The following is a 25512-nucleotide window of genomic DNA, read 5'->3' as shown; positions in this document are numbered from 1 at the left end:
CCGTCGGTACGGCCGCCCCCTGCAACAGAGCCGCAGGAGCACCCGTCAGCACCCGGACCATGGCTGGCGGCCGGGCCTGTCGTGGCTGACGGCCGGGCCTGCCGTGGCTGGAGGCCGGGCCTGCCGTGGCTGGAGACCAGGCCCTGCCGTAGCTGACGGCCGGGCCTTCCGTAGCTGGCGGCCGGGCCTTCCGTGGCTGAGCCGGCTCTTTTACGTGCTGAAGCCTGACGGAAAATTCAAATGCAAGCAAAACGCATGCCATCACGGAAAAAAAATGTCTCAGGACACCATGAGAAAAGGCCAAAACACATCCACATAACCACTCGTAACACACATTTACATGCTTAGTCCACCAACGCACCTTTCGACACATAGAAGCATCACATGTGAAACGCGCCGTCCACAATGGTGGCAACTCTGACACGGCCAGCCTGGCAGCGATTCCGATGCCATAATACGATCATCAGACTTAATTTTGTGACGATTCCTTAAGATTGTGTTTTTTAAAGATGTGTGAACTTTTTGAACAAATGTATTTTGGGGATCAGGGCTCACTCTGAACAGTGCTTGCTGAGTGAGACCTGATCCCTGCTATCTGTTCGTGACATTCCAGGTCAAAGACTGAGATCTGTGGCGAGAGTTTAACGTCCCGCAACGCTCGGCACGTTCTTACTATCCGATGGCGTCATCTGATCTTTTGAATGGCCGCTGCCAGGGGTCACAGGTCGTCCCAGTCAATGGCACATAGCGAGCGCCCAAACCGACTCGAATGTTCCCCGCCAGGGTGGGTGGTTTGGAAGGCAGGCGATCTAACCAACTAAGATATCAGGACGGACTGCTCAGCTTCTGCAAAATCAGAAGAATCAGAATCTTTGAAAAAGTCAGAGGGTTTCAATTATTTATACTCTTCCCATGCAATGGCCACTCTAAAATTGCAACAAATCATGGGTCTCCATGAGACACGAACAGTTGGAAAGATAGCACGTAAATCGTCATTCCTTAAAAGCTACAGACTTTCATTTCGGTGGAGTCAAGGGGCGGCACGTGGCGTGAATTGCAAATTACGGCCTTAATCCATTGGGCGGCCCCAAAAACAGTGTCCTAGAATTGCCGACTTTGGTTGTAAAGTAACACAACACCCTATGAGGAGGAATTTTTCACTCCTTTTCCCCATATTTTATGTGAATTTTTCACTCCAGCGAAATATGTGAATGTGTGAATTTTTCTGAATTTCCTACGTCAACTTTTCACTCCTCTTGTCTGAAATTGTCTAATCGCACATGCCAAACCCCTATTTCCTTTTCTGAGGTTTTCAGATGCCATCCAAAACCGAGCTCACTTGAAACCACCAAGCATAAGCAAGGCTCCACAGAACATGGACACCTATGTCTTACCTCACCTACATCTGAATCATGTCTTTGTATACACAGAGCGAGGGTGCCAGGTAGCTCCAAGTCCAAGAACCCCAGCGACTCCATCCGCTTGCACGCATTAAGTTTGGTTTGTTTACAAAGTGCATCACAATCGGCAGCTGTGTGCCAAATGCAAGGTTTCACGCATCCCCTATTTTTTTGCCTCACCACCACACCACGAAAGCAGAGCCAGGTGCAAACACCAGCAAGGCTTGGCAGATAATTTGTCTCAACATATTTATGTTTTCCGAGTGAACTTGACCACTAAATTGCATCACTCCTGAAATGCAGGGGTACAAAATTCAAGAAATGTCTACTGAATTAAACTTACAAGATGAATATTACCATTTGAGCACTCATGTTAACAGATTTTAGGTAAAATCAGCTGATTAAAAAAATGTCAGAAAAGTGTCAGTCTTTAAATATACTTAACTCCATTTCTTTTTCTTGGTATCATACTAGTGTGCTACCACTTTATTCTTCCTTCCTTTTCGATTGCCTTTAGAGATACCATCTGTTGTTTAAAATGTTGACCAATTTCTCCGCAAGATGCTCCAACTGTAAACTTGTACGTATTTGATACATGAATTGGATTAATTCGCCAGCCGCCCAAACATATTTGATATGCACCCAAGAGTGAACAACTCACAGGAAATGTAGGAGACAATTTGTAGCACGGAACCTATTTTTACCGCCATTTTTGCCCTGTTAAACCCTCGGTTAACCGTTTGCTCGGTTCATGGCGGTGCTCAATGATAATAAATCTAAGCCTTTCTAGTGTCTAACTCACAAGGCTACCTGACAAGGCTATCCTAATGCCGCCATACAGAGCTTTGGGACAGACCTGACTCAGCTAATACAGAAGTGTTTGATGGCGAAATTCTGCTCTCTGGAGATGTGTATCGTGCACACCTCTTACTTGTGTCGCATTTTAATCTTATAGGTTGGTGGGCATGATGGATATTTATATTTGGGGGTGAGTGGGATGACTCTTTCTGCCAGCAGACCATGCAAAAGGTATTGTTTTTGTTTTGGACGAGCATGCAGAAGCCAATAAGTCTCCTGTGGACCAAGTAATTGCTTACCTTACCTGCTTTCAACACATGATTGGTAACCAGAGTTTGCCATTTAATTGCGCAGGAATCCGTAACTCACAACTGATGCTGAGATGCAAGTAGGTTAGAGAGAATGAGATGAAGCAAGGCCTCTTTCGGTTAGACATAGTTTGGCTGCTTTCATGGAAATAAGCATTGGTATTTTGTAAGAAACAGTAACAAAATGTTTGTTTTCCTTGACCCCATCTTAACAGAGGCCAGAGGTATGTCTATTGTGTTTGACTTAGTGATGGCCTCATGTGTAGGAGTCCAAGGTCTGTTTTGTTTGAGTGTTTTATGCTTGTTGAATTTTCTGTTGTTATTTTGTTGTTAAATTCCTTTGCTTTGTTTTGTGTTAAAAGTGCTGTGGAAGGGAAGTGTAAAGTGCAGCATCAACTTATTGTTGTTGATAATTTGTTATGCTCATTACACTGTCATGAAATTGCTATGCTTTAATATATTCTGTTTCACTTTAATGGCCTAAGATGTTAAAAAACAAAACGGTTCTGTCAGGTTTCTGATATTACGCCCATGCAAACTTGAAATAGATGCCTTTGCTTGCTGAAGCATCAGCCACGAGTCCATAAGTTCCATTTTTTGTAAATTGTTTTCTTTCACTCCCGCATGGTCTTTTTGCGATGAAATTTGTCACTCCCACTCTAGTTCAAAAGTGATTCTAGCTCCCTGCCCAAAAACCTACCTGCGCCAAAGCCACCGAGGGGCCGTTTCGAAACCATGGCCGCATATCGGTAACCGTTGGTCGGAGCGACGTGAAATGAACACGGTTCAAAAGAGAAATAAACTACGCATCGTGTGATTTTTCGTGTGAAGCTGCACGTGTAACGAGTCACGTGCACAGCTGCGGTCAAGACAGATTTTCCCGTTTTCGACCGTTTTTCACGTTCTATGCCACATCTTGACAGCCAGAGCCGGCTGAGGCGTGAATTCAACTTCGAAGTGGCGACCAGTGTACCGCCTGCAATTTATGTAGCCAACGCGAGACTGTGCAACGCATCGTTACTCTAGTGATCATCGTGCAAGCCGGGAATATTGGGACTTGAAGAAACAAATTGTGCCAAATGCAACACGCTGACATCGAAATCATAGCCATGATCCACCGAAATTTACATCACGGCATGTGCAGATTGCTTGGCTGTGTCTACGACGCATTTATTTATAATTTTGTACACTCTTACGCTTAAACATATAGCATACCTAAACTTTTACGAATTTTCTTTTCCGCGACGTCTCAAATGCCACCGACCGATCACCCAGTCGCTGCCGCCGAGTAGTTCAAGTAAATCGTGGGAAAGCGCACGTGCTGTGATCGTCAACGTTCGGCGGCATTTTATTCATCTGCGATTCATTCATTCTATGCAGGCGGAATAGTGGAATCATGATAACAAAAGCATACATCAGTGGTGTTTTTTGCAGGCCATTCCACAGGTTGGGCACGGAGAGAATCTGATGACAACGTCGCATTAGAGGGCAAGGTGATGTTTTCATTTACGTAGGTAAGTTTAAAAGAACCGACTTGGGTGAAGAGTAAATTGCAAAGGTTGCAGCAAATAAGATTGATTGGAATAAACTTTTAAGGAAGTACGCTGTCAAGGACAATAAAGCCAAATAATGTTTTTATGGGTTGCATTTTATAATACTGCAGAGCACGAAAGTGCAACAGGGCGCAGCAGCGGTCACAAGCGGGAGCTGAAATATAGCTGTCATCGGTGGTCAGAGCTTTTTATTTAAGTGGCTGATGCATAACGAGGTTAGAAATTCAACAGGCGCTTGGAGAGCAGCATTTGAAAACCGAACATCCTTTGACTTCGACTTGAAAAACAAGGGCATGATGACTACAGCTCTACGCTTTGGATAACGTGTCCCGCCTATTGTGCGCCGCTGGAGTTTGGTACCTCATCAGCTTGACCTCAAGATTATGGGCTGCGGCACCTGTGCATGCTTCGCAATCATTTGACTGGGTTTTAATCAACGCTAACCCATTTTATGTCGTTACTTTGTGAAACTACTGGCGCGGCTGCCGTACTCAAGAGGTCAGGAGCAGGTCATGTGTAATGACCTGCTCTCAGAACATGGGTATGGACATGTCGTTAGCGACTGTTGTTCGTTCCCTGACACTGTTTCACTTCAAGTTTTACCGAGGCTTTACCCATATCTGCGTAGCGCAATATTGGCGCTTCATTGGCCAAGCCGTAGGAATAGGTGCGTGACTCTCAACTGTTCCGCGCTATGTGGGAGATGCATTTTAATTTCACTCAAGAGTGCTCATATTCATGTATGGTGTGAATTAGAAAATATCATAGCTTTGTTAGTTTGTTTAATAACCGATTTCCAGCAGTCGGGTATGGAAAGGGCGGGAGGGGCCGCCAGCGGGTAATACACACTTTTCGTCAAAGCCGTAGCAGACCTACCCCATGATGCCACATGGAAAAATTGGCTTTCACATCGGGTAGCAATGCCGATGAGGCTTGGTTTCTCATCGGCTTGGTCGTATGACGATGTGGCAAGGCACCTGTTTACGCTATGCGATTGTTTGTCTCGGGCTTGAATCATTTCTATATCCGTCTGTTTATGTTGCCACTTTTTAAGATTATCAGCATAATCTGCCTCGCCAGTGTGTTAACACGCCTCAAGCACGAGGGTACGAGCGGGGCGGACGAGCGGCCAGCATCATTGCTTTGTTTCTGTGAAAGTGGCAAATGTCTCAGACATGGTGAAAGGCGCCTTTCGGTGGTTTACTGGGTTAGCTGAATAAATATGTGGTACTCAGCTTTCTCGTACTATCGGGCAAATAGAAAACGGTCTGGCATTGAAGCTAGACGAGTTACCCATGAAAGCATAGACAGCTCATTCTCGGAAGGGAAACAAAAATTGTAGGTCGTCATGATATCCTTTCACTTTCCATTATATCATAAAGTAGAAACTGATATGCTGGGGCAGGCTTCCTTCTCCGTGTGCTTTTGCGCAGCGTGAGTTGAAATGGAGCAATGTATTTTCTGTTTTGGAAGTGTCAAAGTATCAGTTGGCACACCCTCGAATGTCACAATCGCCCAGCAAAGTAGACGGGCCATACTTGTCTAAATAGCTTCTTGAGTATGGCGAGTCTGTCTGTCTGCATGTTTTTCGTCTTTTGCCTGTTGAAGCGTGTACAGGTCGAACGGCGGATCGCTTACAGGTGCAAGTTTGACACGGCGCTTGTGCACACGGGCGGACGTGTCATACCGAGTTGCATGCCAGTGTGGCCAACGGGTGGCGCGTGGCGCCCGAGACAACTTGCTGTTTTAGCCCATTGGTTTTGCATGGGCGGCCGAAAAAGCGACGGGCGACAAAGCCACAGGGCGATCGTGTGAAACCATGGCCACACCTCGGCAACCGCTGACCGGAGCGACGCCAAATCAGCACGTTTCGATAGAGAAATGAACGTGTGGCGTGGAGTCTGTGAGAGCCCACCGTCGCCAAGTTGCTTCATAATCGGCAGAACAACTCTGCGAGATTTGGCTTCTTCTCATGTACAGTTATCATCGGCCCGGATGTATGACGATGTGACAAGGCGTCTGTGAATGTTGTGTGGGCGTTTGTCTCGGACCTTTATTGACCTCGTATCTGACCTTTATTGACCTTGTATCTGCCCTGTATTGACCTTGTATGCATCTATTTATGTAGTCACCTTTTAAAACTATGAGTTTTATCTGCCTAGTCAGTGTATCGCCTTGCTTCAACCACCAGGGTACGAGCGGGGCGGAACAGGTGACCAGCATCACTGCTTTGTTTCCGTGAAAGCGGCAATATTTCAGGCATGATTGCAAGTGACATTAGATAGTTTACCGGCCTAGCCGAATGACTATATGGTACTTAACTTTATTTTGCGTCGAGGCGAATAAAAAACGACCTGGCATTGAAGATGGACGAGCTATCCATAAAAAACATACGCCACTCTCAGAAAGTAAAACGATTTTTTGTGCACCCACAGTATCGATTCACCTTTGGTTTCGGTTAAATCGTACAGTGACAACTGATATGTAAAGGCGGGTTTCCATCTCCATGTTTGCTGGCTCACCAAGTGTTGAGGTGCAACAATGACTGATTGGTAGATGTCAAAGTAACGGTCGACCCACTTCAAAATGATCTCAACAACCGCCCAGCGAACCGTGCGGGCCTTGCTCCTGTACGATATTTTTCAGCTCCCACTTCTGAGCGCCGCTGCGACGTTTCCGCATTTTCGCACTCCGCAAAGATTTTCAAATGCAAGCCCCAAAATGTTCTGGTCACAGCCTTTGCAAGCTAGTCTTCACGCTGTCTAGGTAAATTCTTCAATGTTTGTAAGTGCAACTAAAAGCATCACGTTGTGTTGTAATGTCACATTTTCATATCGAGGCACTACAGTGGTGACATTACATATGATCACACTGCATGATCGGTGCAATGACGGCCGGCGACGCGGTGATGGACGGTGACAGGCGACTCTCTCTCTGCACGACATCCACTTACCGGCCAGATCCGAAACAGTCGTGGCTGGGCGGTGGCGGCCAGGCAGAGGACGACAGCCGCCCACAGCGTGCCGGCGCCCATTCTGGTCACGGCCGGCAGCGAGCCGGCCACCGGGTGTTCCGCTGCAGGTCTGGGCAGACAGCGGTCGAGACTGGAACAGCGGCTGACGACGGGACCGGCTGGGAGCCGGGCCGACGGCGCCCGGCGACGGGCCCTCGGCTGGGCCGACGGCGCCCGGCGACGGACCCTCGGCTGGGCCGACGGCGCCCGGCGAAGCACCCTCGGCTGGGCCGACCGGCGGCTGCAGGTAGCCGCCTCCAATGGACCCGACGCTGTCGTCAGTTCAGGCCGGTGAACGCCAGCCAGCTGAGTCCCACGGGCGCCGTATCGCCGCCTGTGTACGCTGCTTTTAAAGTCCCAGCGCCTGATCGCGTCGTTACCGCCTGTTTTCGTTGAGCGCTGACGTGCGGTGTTTGTTTGGAGAGCTGTGTGTGTGTGCGTGTGTGCGTGTGCATGCATGGTCGCCGTAGCCAGGGATTTGGGCATCCCTCAGCATGGTTTATTGATGGTCAGAGGCATGATAATCATGGTGGCCGCGCAGGTAGGACCTATGCTGTACAATTATAGCAACACATCATTCCAGGCATACCGGGCAGTTCAAGCACAGTTCAAGCAAACCTGACTGGGCGGCGAGAAACCACCAAGTGACGACGGATGTCAGCCAGAGCCAGCCAGAGCCAGCCTTTATCATTGCCCCGTTTGTTTGTCCCATTGTAGAGTTGAGCAGCGGTCCACTCTGCGTGTAATGGTGACGGTCCCCTCGGAGCGCTGGCCGCGGCTCCCACGGCGCCCACCGCTCGGCCAAACCGGCTTGAACAGCAGGCACCGATACCTGACTGAAGCCTGATCTATATGCCACCGGCATGTGATGAAACCTGCGGTTTTGTCAGCAGGATACTATAGAAAATAATAACAAGTGGTGCGTGCAGCTTGCTTGGGTTAAGTGAGATAGACATTGCTAGACATGACTTTCACGAGTTCCGCCTTGACCACGCTGTGATTCCGTTATGACTGATATCACTATATCACTGTATGGGAGATGCGTTGCTGGACATGCATGACACGTTCTTGCTTCACTTGAATCAACGTGCCTCGTTCGTTTCAGGCGGCATGCTATCAATGGTAGATAAGTGGCAATTAGTAGACTGAGCTGGTGTTCACGGTTGATCCAATTAGAAGCAAGTGCCGGGAACTGGTATTTTATGAGTGAGCCGATCACAAAAACCCGAACCAAAAACTAAGACCTGATGCTTGTGGGAAGCTCAGGTGAACTAATAAACAGATTCAAGTCCGTGTGATGGAATCATCAGAAACAAGTGACCCGAGCCTGATGTTTGTGACAGAGCCCGCGAGAACAAGGAACAAACATCGGGTGCTTGTGGAAAATAAATGGGAAACGCGCTGGTTTTGTTAAGAAGCCACCGGGAGCCAGAAACACCATTCCTGTGCTTGAAAGGCCCAGTGAGACCCAATGAGAGGTAGGAACTCAGTTCGGTGTCTGCAAAACAACGAATGGGATCCAGGAACCAGCAGTGAGTATTCATGAAAGAACCAGATAGAACCAGGATCCAGTATCTCGCTTTCACGAGGACATAGCGTGAGCCAGGAGTCGACCTCGGGTGATAGGCTGACACGTGTCTGCGGATTCCCCGCCACCGGCAGAGGGATTGTGAGTGTGTGTGGGGGGGGGGGGGGGAGGGACTGGAGGTAGCGGCTCCTCTCTGGACGGCCGCGCCACGGACGGCTGGCGCTGCTGCCACAGCCGATGAGGAACGTTCGTCCAGTTTGCTGTTGTGCCGTACACTGCCGCTGTGTTATTGACAGCGGCATGAAAGTTGTTTCAGAAGGCAAATATCACGCAGGAGATCCAGCGTAGGCTCCACGCGCAACGTCGAAAGCAAGGCTGATGTCCCCGACATACACAGATCTTCCAGCTTTTACCGGTTACGTACTTGTGGTGTTCCTGACACCCACTAGTGCAACATGTCTGATTTCCGGTTGACAAGGTATCTGTGTGAAATGCCTTGCGGTACCGTACAGGTCACGCTATTCCGCTGAGCAGCCCGGGATATAAGCCATCTCCAGAGACGGACCCGAGCCAATCACCGCCTGTCAGATGCGCTGTCAGATCTCGCTCGCCACCGACCAGCGTCACCAGCCTGGCAGCGGGCCCGACCGCGTCGCAGCACCCCCAGACGGCGACCGCTGATGACGTCATCGGCGCTGCTGCCAGCGACAGCTCGGCGGCCGGTGGGCGGTGCGTCGTCGCCGACGACGCACCGTGTGCGATACCGCCTGCGTTATCACCAGCTGTCTTGTCATGCGTTTTTGTTTGTTTGTCATTTCATGCCGAACCAGTACAGGATACACTAAACCAAAGGCACCCGTCCATTCTTACCAGCCCATTTAAATATCCTGAAAATACCGTCCATTTGTGTTATTTTCTTAGTTCTTGGTCTCTTGCATATTCGTAGTGGTGCATACTGGCCATTCCAGAATTTAAAGGCGTCGTAACTGATCTGAATATGTGTTACAGCTTAGGTAGTTCCCTGTTGGCATGGTGCCACAATATCTTTTCTATCTTCGCCTCAGCAGCTGCAATTTTGTTCCGATATCAAACCCAGTACTCATTTATTCCTCCCACCAAAAAGACACGATTTAGTTATGACTTGGATGTATCAAGACACGTAGATTTCTTTGACCCTACCGGGCGTTCACTGAAAGACCAACCATTACGTCCGGTCTGCACAAACACACAGCTTGTTCTAGTCATAACCTGTGCGGTATAAAAGAGAGTACAAAGAGGCGCATCCATGCGCGCACGACTGTAGCAGCACGCGTGAAGATCACTGGCGCAACACAAGCTCAACAGCGCCTACGCAGCACAACACGAGTGATCGACCCTTGGCCAGGTTGACGAGCCGCGACAGCCACCAACACGGCAGCCTCTATCGGCCGCGTGTCCACTCGGAAGCGGTCCGTTTCCGGTCGCTGGCTCATCCGCGGCAGGCGCCCCCTCCTGGCGGAGCGGGCGGCTCGCCGGCTGATATGGCCGCCGGCTTATGACGTGCCGAGGATGCCGGCATTGATGCGGGGCCGCGTGCTGCATGGCAATGTCGGCCGAGCCGGCCGGCGACTGCCGGCTGTCTGAGCCAGCGCGCTGCGGCCGGCGCCGCCCCCCCCCCCCCCCCCCCCGAGCTGGGGTGTCGTCTCCAGACGATGGCCGCCGCCGTAGGTCTCTCGGACAGCTCGCACCGCCGCAGCTCAGCTGCACGGACAGACTCCCCTGGCGAAAACACCACCGTCAGGTCAGATTGTGTCACCCTCTCGGGCTGCTATCCTGCACGGTCTATGAGCTTGGATGTACCGTATGTCGACTTTAATCATGTGTCACTAAATTGAAGTCAGCATCAGCTGGCACGCATCGCGCAGCTCAATACTCAGAATAAAAAATTACGCACTGAAAGGAAAAAGAACAAAATTATCATTGGTCTCCTATGGTCTTACATGATTGGGTAGCAAAGACAAAGCGTAACCGAGGCTTGCCCATGCCAAGAAGATGCGGCATAAAAAGCGTATCTCGCAACACAGCTCAAATACAATGTTATGCACCATCGTTCAAGGAACAAAAACACAGAGCCGATCGAGCGTTTCGGTTTAGATAGAAGCCGTGTTATTGCATATAGATGTGTATATATGGATATATTGTACATGCAGCGTGTTCAATATAGACAACAAACAGCTGTGTAATGTGCTCAGGTTGTAATAAACGCAAGCCTGTCACTAAGGAGAGAACATACATAGCAACCATCATTCTAGCTCACAATTCGAGTAACTGATTTTCTGTTGTCTTTCGTGGTGAACACGGAAAGAAAAAAGTCGCGTTAACTGAGGGGTCGGCAAGAAACTAGGGTAGCCTTTGTTGTGTAGGACTATATTTCACAGTTGCTCAATGCCATTCCGAAAACAGGTTCCGACGTAATTTTCCAGGAACGAGTTTTACCCTATATGAACCCAATAAATCGGCGACACTCCGGCCATAGGCGCCCCATGGTCAGAGCCCTATGCTTTCTCTGGCTGGCTTCTTTATCACAATATACCCTTACGACTTCTGACCCATCAAAAACCGAATAACGTCTTCCGGGCTGCCATCCGGGTCCATGTGTAATAGGAACCAAAAATCCGACATCAAATACAGAGGTCAGACGTCTTATATTCATCACTTAACATTCACATGAAATCGGATCAAAACGCATGCCACCAAATAGCATCCAACCCCAGGGTCTAAAAGCACGTGGAAATCTGAATCAAAATCGCTGAGTAGCTCGATTAGTTGTGTCGCAGTTGCAATGCCGTGTTAAGCCTACCCATAAAGACAAGGTATTAGTAAGAGCATGAGGGTAAAAGGATGACGAGGGACTGTTTTCGAGGAGATTTGCATCATTAGTTCACACCCTCTGTGCTTTAACACGTGCTCGGGTGGTGGTCAAACTGACCACCCCCTCGAAGGTTTTTCCAAAATGGTTTCCGAACGGCGCGCCGTAGCCACGCCAAATTTTGCTTAGCTGTGGACAATTGAATAGCGGATCGTTAGGCATCAAAAATTTAGGTTTCCCTTCTAAGATCACTGACCTATAACAGGTCAAAGCCAGGCCATGGTTTCAGCAGAGGCAATTTCTAGGGAATCCTTCAATCTGATCCAGCAACGGAATGTCAGACGAATTCATACATCTCTGAGATGCTGCTTTCTCAGGCAACACAACAGTTGAATGATCAAATTGCATTGACCTAAGGTCAGGTATAAAGGTCACACCAAGGTCAAAAGCAACCTGTTTTGTTGCTCTAGGGCTTGCTGTATGGGATGGTTTCTGGTGCTCATTTCGAATTTATTGATAGCAGGAACCGCATTCTACATCTTCCATGGACTACTTAGAGGTAAGAATAGGTCATTGGCATACGATGACCCGGGTCAATATTTTGTTTTAGGCACATACTGCCTAACGTAATCTTTGTTGCTTAGACAGATGTAAAACTCAAAGCAATCTTGCATGATTTTGGTCACCTTGACCTCCAAAAGGTCAAACTAGGTCACTGACCTTGAATGAGCATGCGACCTTTTGCTTAGAAACGGTTATGTAGGTTCGGGGGGCACTTTGGAGACCAACCTGGAACTTGACCTTGTTTGACCTTTTTTGACCCGAAAATCATAACCTTGGAACCTGAAACTTTGACCTAAGTGAGCTCACGTACAGATTAACACACCCTACAAATTTGGTGTCTCTAGCTTTCTTAGTTCCCGATATCTCAGGAGGGGGTCAAATCCCCCCCCCTCCCCGCCCCCACCCGAGCGAAGGGTATCTAGCCCGGCCAGCCGGGCGCGTGTTAAAAAATGGCCTTTATTGTTTGCGATGAAGACAACAATACAATGAGCTACAGCTAAAATAAAAGGTGCAAATGAAGATAGGAAAGCGGGCCTTAAATCAATACGATGGGATGGACAATGAAAAACCGAAGTCAAGCTAAAACGTCGGTAAAAAATCCGCTAAAGCAGTCATTTTAAGTGTTTGCCTGCCGCATGCACGGGCGAGAAAACGCACAGAAGGTTTATTGGAAGACATGTCGCGTTGTAGAACCACACGGCACCCTGATGTGTAGCATGAGTTTTACGTGCCAAATGGATATGCGTATATATATATATATATATATATATATATATATATATATATATATATATATATGAACATATAAATGAATAAACATATGCATATAAATATATATGCAAGGTGTGCCTACACTAACCATAAGACATTCACCTTACGAAGTACAATCACGAAGCAACTGAGAGCGCTGCGCGTTAAGACACCACAAAGCCATAGGATAGGAAATACACGTGCGGCATGCTACTGTGAGTTAAGCTGTTGCTTTTACTTGGAATGGAGCCATGCAAAACCCAAAGCAGCTTACAGGGGTTTCGTTGCTATGTCCAGCTCCTTGACCACCGTTGCCGAACGACTGCCTCTGCCCATGCGCTTTAGTTGTTGAGCATGCACCTGCGCTGGTGGCCACTATCGTTCGGGACGCGGCTGGTGCACTGTAGACTGCGAAGGAGCGGCAGTGGTGCGGGTCCGAGGGAGGGGCTGCGTCGGTGCACGGTAGACTGCGAAGGAGCGGCAGTGGTGCGGGTCCGAGGGAGGGACTGCGTCGGTGCACATGAGGACATTTGAAGAATGAGGGCAATGCGACTTCAGGACAAGAAAGATGGAGACCCACGTAGGTCGAGTGAAGCAGAGAGTGTGTGAGGCTATGAGCGAGTTGCGCAAGGAGCCAGCCACCAGAGAGAATGGACGTGGACTGCAGTGTTTGTAGGCTGTCGGCTCCCTGGTAGTGTTAGGCGCATCGGAGGGCGTGGTAGACAAGACGGCGCTGCTCGTGAGTGGGAACAAGGTATGGCTCCCAGGATCCCAAACTGGGAGAAGAAGCTGAGTTCCAGTGAGCTGTCGGGAAGCCAACAGCATGTGCACTGAACCGGTCTGTTCGAGGGTAGGATAAGGTATATGCTGATTTTTGTTTGAATCGACGACCAGATCATTGAGTTGAGCGAACTGAAACTGTTGTCAAAGCAAACGGCAAGCCACTATAGCAGCGCAGCAACTTTTTACAAGTCAGATGGTCCGGCAGACAGCGTTATGACGCGCATTTTATGTTCCAGCTACGTTGCCTCCGTGCATTCTTCCAACTGCTTACAAGATCAGACTGACCGAGGTTTATTCATTCGCTATCAAAATGTTTCACGATGATGTCCACTGAGTAGAGCACATAACACAAAACACGTCAAATTTGCTAAGTCAACGTGCCTCTATCAACGAACAGTGATCACATTTGGCAGATGCCTGACGCTGCCTGATTACACTCTACCGTCACCAGGACGAGTGGCACCGCTGCGAGCTCTGGGTGAACATGACTAACTACTGTCCTCGCCCACTGGTTATAAGCTAATGAGTATACAGACAGGCGCAGTAACACGCAGCGCGGCCTTGAAGCGGACGTCACAGTCAGAGGCGACACGAGAAGGGCACACGCGCGCGCGCGCGGACTGTGCGGGCACAGCCACCTGGTGCGAACCCATGTGCACAGAGCGTTGGGCATGTGGGGAGATGATCGCAGGCGGCAGGGTCTGAAGTAGTGCCGGAGTTCATCACCCCCATCCGACCCACAGCAGCCTCCCTTGCGTGCTTTACCAGGCGGTCGTCACCCGTCACCCAGGGGTTCAAGCTCCCCACGGACGCCCAGGTCCGTGCCTGACGTTTCGTACGGACAACCAAGCTGGGGTGGTGTTCACACCCGCGGAGCTTCTTTACCCGTGCCCGTGGACCTCCCTCGTGTTCGAACATCGATACCGGTGTAGCCGGCATACTGCTCAGTGCAGTCGTGTACCCGTTTGCCCGGCGTGTGGGGGCGGCGCGTGGCCGCTAGGAGGGCGCGCGGTCGCCGGTCAGCTGGCGCACGCGGGCCGGCACCAGCACGCGCACTGACCTCAGCCGCTGCTCGTCTCGGGCGGCGATGAGCCGCACCAGCTGGTCGCCGCACTCCTGCAGGGCCGTCAGCACGGCCGCCAGTCGAGCGGCGCCTGCCACCGGCCGCTCCGGCTGCAGGGCACAGCGCGGCAGGGGTCAGGGCACGGGACGGCAGGGTCAGGGCACGGGCGGCAGGGTCAGGGCACGGGCGGCAGGGTCAGGGCACGGGCGGCAAGGTCAGGGCACGGAGCAACGGGGGTCAGGGCTCGGGGCGGCAGGGTCAGGGCACGGAGCGGCAAGGGTCAAGGTACGGGGTGGCAGGGGTCAGGGTACGGGGCGGCAGGAGTCAGGGCACGGGGCGGCGGGGTCAGGGACAGGGTGCCTGGTCACAACCATCCTCGTTCGGAAAGTCACCACAGCGTCAAAGTTGTGCAGTCATGCACATACTATTACCGTTTACAAGTCATTGCAGGCATCCAACTTTATGGAGTTGCTAGGCCACTGCAGTAATGAAGTCATAACAGCTGTGAAATCACCTCACGAAGTCAAAGCAGCCAACGAATTTCCCCATTCACTAGATCGGAGCGACAGCTGTGTCTCGCCGGTACCGCAAGCCCGTCCGACCGGGCTGTGTTGGCCCCACTGGTCCGGATACACACACCTCAAGTTTTTTCATTTGACCTGTTGCTTTTGGAGAGGAGCGTTAGCACGAGCGGAGACAGAACAGGCTAGCGGAGAAGGGGGCAGAAGATATGTTGATCAGGAGCGGTAAGTGCACCACAATGATACGAACGACAACGTAGGAAAACAGAAGCCCGAAGTTTAAAAAAAAAAACGCTACAACAGGTCTGAATCTGCGTGCGGCCGCATCACAGTACGTAACATAAAAAGCTTCAACAAGTCTATCGGCAGCAAAGCGGGAGTCACACCACTTTCCAAGCTGGCGTCGGCACCACGCTCGCGCCAGGGCGTGCTCGAGCCGACGGGACGTCTGGGTCGTACCCGCCGACGGATGGCATGCGATAACTGTCGGCGCAGGCCCCGCCCGGCCATTAAACGGCGCGGGACTGGCGAGTAACGATCCGAGACCTGAGCACATACCCCGGCCGCGGACCGTAATGCGGCCACCCAGAGAAGGTCAACGTTAAAGGCCCCACGGGGTGCGGCGGAAAGCGAGCGAATTCGTCTGGGGCGCTCGCAGCTTTGCTACTCGGAAACGGTCTCCGCTCGGCGGTAATTAAGGAGGTTTAGGTTCCTATTGTCACCTGCATCTGTTTATAAATCGCGGATAAATTAATTATGATCATTATAATAACAAAAATGTCATTTATTTTATTACCTTATTTATATATTTGTTATAATTATATTATTAAAAATTACAAAAAAGTTAATCGAACAGCACATCTCAGCCCCAGCCGTGTTCTTCTGGTGTTTCAAGACCTTTTCGAGTTCGTTGGGCTAGTCGATTAGAAGGAACAATAAAGCCGCCAGTGTCAACCGGCATGTTGCAAGGGAGCATCGATGGTACCTAACCTGTTGTTTGAATGCAAACCTTCGTGCCCAGCTTTCCTATCAAAATGTATTTTGGATGCGAACTGCTACACGGCCAGACAAACGGATACACGGATAAGCTGCAGTGACACCGGATGACAGTCTTTTCCAAAGCGTTTCCACGCTCACGTTCGTCCGCGTGGAGGTGAGCCATTGTCCATCGTTCTCGAGTTGTCGGTGCGGCCGATGGGTGTGGGGGTGAGAGGCGGGGGGGGGGGGGCGCACGTTCCGCGATGCTTGGAGAACAACCTTGATTCGCACCCTGCCTGAGCGGGTGTGCTCAGCCGTGCCTAGACCGTACCTGAGCGGGCGTGCTCAGCAGTGCTCAGCCGTGCTCAGACCGTACCTGAGCGGGCGTGCTCAGCCGTGCTCAAACCTGATCAGACCGTACCTGAGTGGGCGTGCTCAGCCGTGCTCAGGCCGTACCTGAGCGGGCGTGCTCAGCGGTGCCCAAGCCTGATCACACCGTACCTGAGCATCGGGACGGCTTCTCTCGGCGTGTGCCATGCGCAGCTGCTGCTGGGTCTGCGCCGCGCGGGTCTCGTATGTCTGCAACAGAGCCTGCAGGGCGGCCCGCTGGTCTTGGCTGCCGCGTAGCAGGTGCTCTGCCGCAGGACGCGCCGTACTTACAACTGGAGCTCACTTTGAGGGACGTGCAGATTGTGAGCCATGACTCATAACAATTCAATGGTTGATAACAATTCAATGGCTCAGGTCAATTCAATGAATCATAACCATTCAACGACATACGCATTCAATGACTCATACTCATTCAATGACTCGTGCACATTTAATGAGTCATACCCATTCGATGATACACTCAGTCCATGACTCATATCAATTCAATGACTCATACCAATTCAATGACTCACATCCATTTAGAGTACGGGTGTCGGCGGCCGCGTCTGTTTGTTTTCTTCAATGGTATTTTTAAATGCCTTATTGAATTATGTTATTGCTTACAGTGTTCTTGAGTCGTCTCCATGTCTTTTGTGATTTCTATGAATTATATAGTTGCGTTATTACGAGGCCAGTGCCCTAAGCAAAACACCACGGCAGTTTGGAGCAGCTGAGGCTGTGCCGGCTGTGCTGTTCTTCAGGTCTGAGTTGATTATAAGTGAATGTTCCAAGGACTCCTTGGATCTTCGCCGACATAGCACATCAAAATGTTGCAAATGACTCTTTAATGAACGCCACGTGACCACGCATTCACAGCGCGCTGAAGCCCAAATAAAGTCAGGTATGTCGTTTCGGTTGTTAGCGCTGCATCGGGATCAGTTCACACCTAACGGCCAGTTGATCCCTGACGTGGGTAGGCCTTTTATTTAAGCTGCTGCTCGCGGTCTCCGGAAGCAGGCCTAGCATTCGCGCCGCTGATCTCTGGAGGCTGCTCGGTGAGCTGGGCCGGCTATAAAGGTGACCTCACCAAGGTCTCGCCGGTGTTTTCGCCGAATCTCCTCTCCGGCCGCCTCGGAGTCCTCCTCGTCAAAGTCATCGTCCTCTTCAGCATCGTCTCCTTCTTCGTCCTCGTCCGTCCCACTGCTGCGTCCGTTCGCCAGCGGTGAGGAGTCTGTCGTCGGGAGACCAAGTTAGACAATCGTGCTGCCAACTGGAGTGTGTAGCTCGATGAAGGAAGCATGGAAAGATAGCTGCTCTACGTAATTTGTGAAATTATAAGGATGGCCAGATTCTCTACTCTGCTATGGTCTATCAATGCCAAGGACATGTAATAACCAGACGCATCCTATTATAAGGGCAACTTGCACCATGTGCTATATTCTTGGAATTCCGGCGTGGCACTGACATCCACCCGGGTAGTCTAGAAATAACACGCACACGAACATCACACACCTATGTCTTCTTCCCGAACCGACAGGACTGTCGTCGCGGACTGCGGTGCATCGCTCAGTGGTTGCAGTTTTTCTTTGAGGAGGTCAATAGCGCCATTCGCCTCCTTTTGTGTCCGCTCAGGGTCAGCCTGATGTGTCGCATCCTTTTGCACGAGCTCTTCTCGGACTACGCTCAGCTGCAACAACATACCATAACACATTTACGGATGTCTCTGGAGCGCAATGGTAACAAGGCAACTAAGTAGACCCCATCTTCAGCGTTCTGCATAATCAGCATGGTACACGCAAAGTCATTTTCTAGCATTATGCTGGATGTGTTTTGGTCGTACAACAGGAATGAGACTATTTGTTTGCATTATATAGGTACAACAGCTTGCAAGCTTCCTAACTTAGTCCATGGGAATATCAAATAGCCTCTAAGACAAAATCTGATACCTATTATAGAGGGCTAATCGACAACTTTCTATAGCTACTTAGGTGGAGATATACCGATGTATGACAATCTGCTTCCTCGCTCGGCCGGTCTCCTGGCATCAGCCGTGGAGCAGGTACTCGTTCTTCCCGCCTCAGCCCGTGGAACGGGTTCTCTCCTTCCCGCCCCAGCCCGTGGAACAAGTGCTCTCCTTCTTCATCCAGTCTGTGGAACGGGTACTCTCCCACCCGCCCCAGCCCGTGGAACAGGTGCTCGCCTCCCCGCCTCAGCCCTTGAGCAGGAACTTGCCCTCCTCCTGCAGCCCGTGCCGTGGACCCGTTACTCGCCTCTTGCTCCAGCCTATATACCCTGTATCCACCTCCTGCTCCCGCATGTAGGCCCGGTACTCACCTCCTGCTCCCGCATGTAGGCCCGGTACTCACCTCCTGCTCCAGCCTATGGACTCGGTGCTCACCTGCTCCAGCCTGTGGGTCCAGCGCTCACCTCCTGCTCCAGCCTGTGGACCCGCTGCTCGCCCTCCTGCCGCAGCGTCTGGATCTCCTGCTCCAGCCGGAGGCGGGTCGACTCAACAGCCAGGTGTTTCTCCTCAGCATGCAGGGTGTCCAGCTCGGTCTTGAGCCGGCTCCGCTCCGCCCGCACCCGGTCCTCCCACTCAGCCGTCAGCGACGAGCGCGTCTGCTCCAGCTCCGTCTCCGACTGCTGGCGGGCTTTCTGAAGCTCCTGTTGGCACCGGTGTACGTCGCCGAATCACTCTAGTGCACTGGGCGAGCAGCTCATGGCCACACCTCCCAAAAATGCGCCGGAAACGGTGGGCCCGCGGATTGGCGCTGCCTCGTACTCAAAGTTGAAGCATGCCGTAGAAGTTAATATTTGACTGAAAATACATCATCTATAGATAATAACACCCCCGCCTGAGCGCTTACCAATGCTCCGTGAATTGTGCAATTTCTCTCGCGGATAACGAGACAAACACACTATATCTTGTGCATCTGTCACAAGGACTTCATATCACAGTACGAGATTCCCCACCACCGTGACACAGTAAGTCGTCAGTTCAATAAATCCTCTCAATGCTCTCAACCATGTTAAGAAACAATACACGCACGGGCACCCAACGAAACACAAGTAAAGCTAATCCATATTTGTGTCGCTAGTTTTCACCCGATCCACCTTCTCTCTACCCTGCAACGTGCGGAAATAAAAGCCAGTGGTGTCTCCACTAGGCCATAAAGAACGTCAGAACGGCAGGCACACTCCATGGTGCTGCCGAGGCCGACACACATTATTTCCATGGTGCTGCCGAGGCCGACACGCACACTCTCCATGGTGCTGCCGAGGCCGGCGCACACACTATCCATGGTGCTGCCGGGGCCAACACGCACTCTCTCCATGGTGCTCCCGAGGCCGGCGCACACACTATCCATGGTGCTGCCGAGGCCGACACACATTATCTCCATGGTGCTGCCGAGGCCGACACGCACTCTCTCCATGGTGCTGCCGGGGCCGGCACGCACTCTCTCCATGGTGCTGTCGAGGCCGACGCGCACTGTCTCCATGGTGCTGCCGAGGCCGACACGCACACCCTCCATGGTGCTGCCGAGTCCGGCACGCTTACCTTCTGTATGCTGTTGATGGTGTTGGTCTGCTTCCTGACCAGCTCGTTGAGCCGTTGGTTCTCGTCGGTCACCAGCGCCTCCTGCATCTTGGCCATCTCCACCTGGCGGTTGCCGACGCGCAGCTCGCGCATCAGCTCATGTGTCAGTCCGCGTAGCTGGACCACTTCCGCCTCGAACGAGCGCAGCAGCTCCACCTGGCCGACGACGCACAGAGGCATCTGTTGGTCGGCAGCGGAACCACTGCGTCCAGCCTGCTCCGAAGCCGTCGCCTTCACGGACCTGCGGCCCGCTGGGGATAGCAGATCTGGGGACCGCTTTAGCCTGATCACGGTGTTGATTTTGGCTCCCCGACTGCATGCTGGCCGAGGATCTGCTAACAGGTGGTGGAACAGAATTAAGTTGGCTGTGGCGTGCAGTCCCAGACCGTTCCTACGCTACTGATAAAATAATTGATCGCGGTCGGCTTGCACATCCCCTTGGTTCCTGAAATTCGGGATCGACGAAAGATACCCGGCGATAACCGTCCTGTCGTCTGACATCACGTGATCGCGGCCTTGACTTTAGTTTGTTTAACCAAAAGAACACCAAAACATGGCCTTTTATGTACAAAGCAAGCGAGCAACAGAAACTATCTAAACCTAACACTAAGCCTTGCACTGATCAGCAGCTCTGGTCAAACCGAGTCCGAGTTGGTACATGACGTGTTCTACGGCTCATTCATCGCCTATTTTTCACATGTGCCACACACACACGCACACACGCACACGCACGCACGTACGCAAGCACACGCATACGCACATGTACCTTAGCAATGATCTTACCTTAGCTTTGCAAATCACTAACAATTTCATTAATATTAACCGTGATTGATGAAGACCCTTCCAATAGCGCCTCGGATTTACTTTCAGGAAGTCGTTGGCATCAAAACTGCTGCGTCCCAGTTGGCAACGTCACTATGCGCTCAACTCTGTGCCAGATAACGACCCCCGGATATCGATGGGATGCGTGTTGATTTGTGTGCATATAAAATGTCAGTTCTACGTCTGCCATTGTCGACTTGAAGCAGCATCACACACTGCAGTGTGTGATGTGTTCGACTGATAAATACAGTTGCTGACACCCAGGTAAAGATGGTCAGCGAAGAAACGGCAACGCGAGAAGCAAAACTGGTAACGTTTGTACAAATTTCCATCGATTCAAGGCGCACTGTGCAGCCGGGTAGAGAAGCTGAGGTAAGATCGTTCCGCTCGCAGTAGTGACCAGCGCTGACCAACGCATCGAATCTTAGTCTTGGAGTGGTCATGCTTAGTCCTCGATCTTTCCGGCTTGCAAAAGGGCTTGTCTATTGCTACGTGCTTGGAAAGTTGCCTAAACAGTCATGTTAACAGTCAGATATATCATGCGAGATGCTGGGAGATGCAAGAGATGATGAGATGCGACATGCGAGCCTTTGATTTTGAAAATTGACGAAGTTATGCACAAGACCGGGGCACTTTAGGAGACCAACGACTATTTTTTATGGTTCGTACAGAAACAGGATTTAGATTTAACCGCATCAGGAATACAAACGGTGTCACGACGGAGTTAAGGAAAGCGACACATTCATGAGGTGTTTCGTTATTTCGTTTGACAATGACAGTAGCATTAATAACATCAGCGGGTTTTTGCGCCCAGTGTATCGCTAAAAGAGAACACGTTGTTGTAAGCCTGAAACCATTTCAGGGCCACAGAGTGACCTAGATGCGGGACAAGCGAAAGACGGCTTTATGAAATGTTTAATCAAATGCCTGGAGGAAAGGTTCCGAAAGCAGGTACGCACCGTCAAGACATAAAGAGTAGAGAGACCTTCTGATGAAGAACACCGCGAAACAAAAGCGACGTAAAGTTAGTAATTGTTCATCAACGCAAAGCATCGCAAAGCTCAAAATTTTTAACTCCCTGTGCATCCGTAATCTGCGGCAAGCGAATAGATAAAGTCAGGAATGTCATGTGACAATCGCAGCTCGGCTGTGACGTACATACGAATGACAGCCGCCGAATTAGTTTATCCGGTTATTATTGGACAAGAGAGTTGTTTGACACACGACACTACCGCAACAGGATCATAGCGTAGGTCAAGTTCAGCTGCCGCCGATGCATCGCTGCCAACCTTTCCGTGTGTCTCCCCCACCCCGCCCCCCACCCCCACCCCCCCGCCCGCCCGCCCGCCGACCCTCAAAACATCCGGCGAGCACGCGCGCGGCGCAGGGCGGCGTGTTTGTCTCATCGCTTCGAAAACGCAGGCGACTAGCTGATCTTGGTGCTTGTTCAATTTACACAGGGACCGGCGCGGTTTATCACAGCTGCTGCTGCGGGGCGGCACCGGCGCCAAGAGAAACCACCTGCGCAGACGGACAGATGTGGAGCCGTGCCAAGCCGCTGGTAGCAGCCGTCGCTTTGATAGGCCGGGTACGGCGATGAAGGTGTGATTTGACGTCATCAGACGTCATAGGTTTCACGAGAGAGACGCCAATGATGAACTGGGTTTCGAACTGAGTGTTGCAGGGGTCGGGCAGATAGGCTTGTTTGCCAAGAATAGCGTGTGTAAGGTATGTTACATGGCCAGGAGCCGGGTGAATAGTTCGTGTAAAGGATTATTAAGCAATGTTCGCCTAAAGCTGAACTAAGCCTACCCTGGAAGGAAGAGCAAGCTATCACATCCGAAGTGTCCCGCTTGCACCTTTGTCCAAGCATAAAGCATTTATCAAACAAGCACCCCGCTGGCGCGCGGAAAATGATTCGTGTTTCCAGATAAGCCACAGCGCAGTAAGAGGCCTTAGCCAACCACACCACAGAGCATCGTGTTTGTTTGTCCAACGGCAGAAGATCTTGGTAACCGAAGCGCTGTGATTCATGGCTCTCTGCCAACGCCACGGGCATAACACTCTCGCGAAACCTCAGGACTGTGAACACGTGGGGAGAGCGAAAACAAAACTATGACGCAGCGCATGTCCCCGTGGTGATGGGTAACATCGACGCGTGGTTGCAACGGAACGTTTGAGCAATGGGCTCTCTTCGAATGTGAACTGTATCAGTCACATGGGATGTATCTTAACACTGTGGATAGATGTAGCACTCAAATCTCATGACATATACGAAGGGGCTTTGTGTCCATGGCGTCATTTGCCCATCTCACTAGTCATTTTCCGTCAGTACCATAACATATGTTAAGTACTCTGACTGGTAGGCTGGAGAGAAGAGGTTCCAGATTTTGAATACCGGACAATTTCGATGCCGCGATCGGTGACCACACAGCAAACCACTTGTAGCAGCAGACCCGACCCCAACGCCATCCGGGCAAACGAGCCGTGCAACCAAATATCTGGTGACAGTTCCCCGAGCGGCTAGGTCGGTTGACGGGCTTACCTCGCCCGCCTTCTGCTCGACGACGGCGCGCTGGTCGCTGAGGGCGGTCAGCTCCGCCTGCAGCTCGACCTCGACCGCCTGTCGGACGGCAGCGGTCCGCTCCTGGGAGGAGCAGGCCACGGGGCAGGCGTCAGTGGAGCGTCGGGTGGCCCGACCGCCGGCGGACACCATCAGGCCACCGGGCAGGCGTCAGTCGGGCGTCGGGTGGCCCGACCGCCGGCGGACACCATCAGGCCACCGGGCAGGCGTCAGTCGGGCGTCGGGTGGCCCGACCGCCGGCGGACACCACCGGGCCACCGGGCAGGCGTCAGTGGAGTGTCGGGTGGCCCGACCGCCGGCGGACACCACCAGGCCACCGGGCAGGCGTCAGTGGAACGTCGGGTGGCCCGACCGCCGGCGGACACCACCAGGCCACTGGGCAGGCGTCAGTGGAACGTCGGGTGGTCCGACCGCTGGCGAACACCACCAGGCCACCGGGCAGGCGTCAGTGGAACGTCGGGTGGCCCGACCGTCGGCTGACACCATCAGGCCACCGGGCAGGCGTCAGTGGAGCGTAGGGTGGCCCGACCGCCGGCTGACACCACCAGGCCACTGGGCAGGCGTCAGTGGAGCGTCAGGTGGCCCGATCGCCGGCGGACACCACCAGGTCGCACGTCCACACAAGACACAGTCACACAGTCACTTAGGCCGCACAGTCACGCAGTCACCCAGGCCGCACAGTGACACTCGACACAGTAACACAGTCACCCAGGTTCGCATGGTCACACCCGAAATAATTGCAGTCACCCAGGCCGTCCGGTCATACCCGACAGTCATACAGTCACCAAAGCCGCTCGGTCACACCTGACATAGTCACACAGTCACCCAGGCCGCACGGCTACACCCGACATCGCGTGACTGTGTCGGGTGTGGCCGTGCGGCCTAGGTGACTTCATGACTATGTGACAGATCACACGGCGATCCTGATGAAAAACAAGACTCGCGTGGCGTCCAGTAAGACGTCTGCGAACATGATGGCCGTTCAAAAGTGCACTTCGACAGTCAATAAATCGTTATAGGTGGAGGGTTTGAACGATGAGCGCAGCATTCGACTGCTTTTAGATCAAGCCTGCTCAGGAGGAGATACATTTCAAAACACCTCACCGTCGGGGCCACTTCGAGCCGTCACGATCCGCAGTATGCACCGGCTCTGACATACAACTGCTGAGCACAATATGAGGGATGACCAGTGCTGCAACACTCTCGGAACGGTCGGCCGTCGCACCCACCTCTGCCGCCCGCTCTCGGGACGGTCGGCCGCCGCACCCACCTCTGCGCCCGCTCTCGGGACGGTCGGCCGCCGCACCCACCTCTGCGCCCGCTCTCGGGACGGTCGGCCGCCGCACCCACCTCTGCCGCCCGCTCTCGGGACGGTCGGCCGCCGCGCCCACCTCTGCGCCCGCTCTCGGGACGGTCAGCCGCCGCACCCAGGGCCGCCGCACCCACCTCCGCCGCCCGCTCGCGCTCGTCCAGTCGCCGCTTCCAGTCGCGCTGCATTTCACGCAGGCGCGCCTCGGCGTCCTCCATCAGCTGCTGCTCGCGCTCTGCCGTCACCGTCTTCAGCTGCTCGACGTCGCGTCGGTAGCGGCTCTCCAGATCGGCGTTCTCTTGAAGGGCCTCCTCCAGCGCCTGACGCCGCGGAGCCTCGGTCAGCGCCAGTCACATGTCACTGTCAGGGCCTGGTCCTAACGGCTCATCACGGCTGGTCAGGGGCTGGTCCCGGCGGCTGGTCAGGAGTCGGTCCTGATGCTGTAGTGCTCCGGTTAGCACGCGTCACACATCACTGTCAGGGGCCGGTCCTGGCTTCTCAGGAACACGTCAGTTTGATCTGGGGTCCAGTTACTAACAGACCCAATTTGTCACGAACGGGTCGTGACGGGTTATCTGGGCGAGGGATGGATCATGGGAAGTTAGAGGCTGGTTGGTTGAACCTGGGAGGGACCCACAGGAATTCAGAGACTAAGCAGTTGGAAAGGCAAAGCTGGTGGCAGTGAATTTGTGGGGTCGTAGGTGAGTCAGCAGCGTCAGAGAC

General features: G+C 52.3%; 1 protein-coding gene across 1 annotated transcript; it reads right to left on the bottom strand.

Annotated features, from left to right (window-relative positions):
- Positions 1-10279: 10279 nt before the first annotated feature.
- On the bottom strand, positions 10280-24977 carry LOC119098359 (centrosomal protein of 63 kDa-B-like). The gene is made up of 9 exons (XM_037221279.1): positions 24927-24977; positions 23442-23543; positions 20036-20230; positions 18904-19140; positions 17989-18163; positions 17564-17707; positions 16609-16742; positions 14606-14718; positions 10280-10358 (listed from the first exon to the last, which is right to left on the bottom strand). The coding sequence occupies exons 1-9, from the start codon at positions 24975-24977 to the stop codon at positions 10337-10339; spliced, it is 1173 nt and encodes a 390-aa protein (XP_037077174.1). The 3' UTR covers positions 10280-10336.
- Positions 24978-25512: the final 535 nt, after the last annotated feature.

This window comes from Pollicipes pollicipes, unplaced genomic scaffold, assembly GCF_011947565.3.
Source record: "Pollicipes pollicipes isolate AB1234 unplaced genomic scaffold, Ppol_2.1 Scaffold_4740;HRSCAF=5597_pilon_pilon_pilon, whole genome shotgun sequence".
NCBI classification, from domain to species: Eukaryota; Metazoa; Arthropoda; class Thecostraca; order Pollicipedomorpha; family Pollicipedidae; genus Pollicipes; species Pollicipes pollicipes.
This window is presented reverse-complemented; position numbering and strand designations above follow the sequence as displayed.

Coding starts and splice junctions, on each gene's coding strand:
- LOC119098359 (XM_037221279.1), bottom strand. CDS start 24,977: ATGCAGCGCGACTGGAAGCGGCGACTGGACGAGCGCGAGCGGGCGGCG. Junction 20,231..23,441: donor TCGAGCAGAAGGCGGGCGAG/GTAAGCCCGTCA, acceptor GTCGTCGGCCAG/GTGGAGCTGCTGCGCTCGTT. Junction 16,743..17,563: donor AAAACACCGGCGAGACCTTG/GTGAGGTCACCT, acceptor GTCCTGCGGCAG/AGCACCTGCTACGCGGCAGC.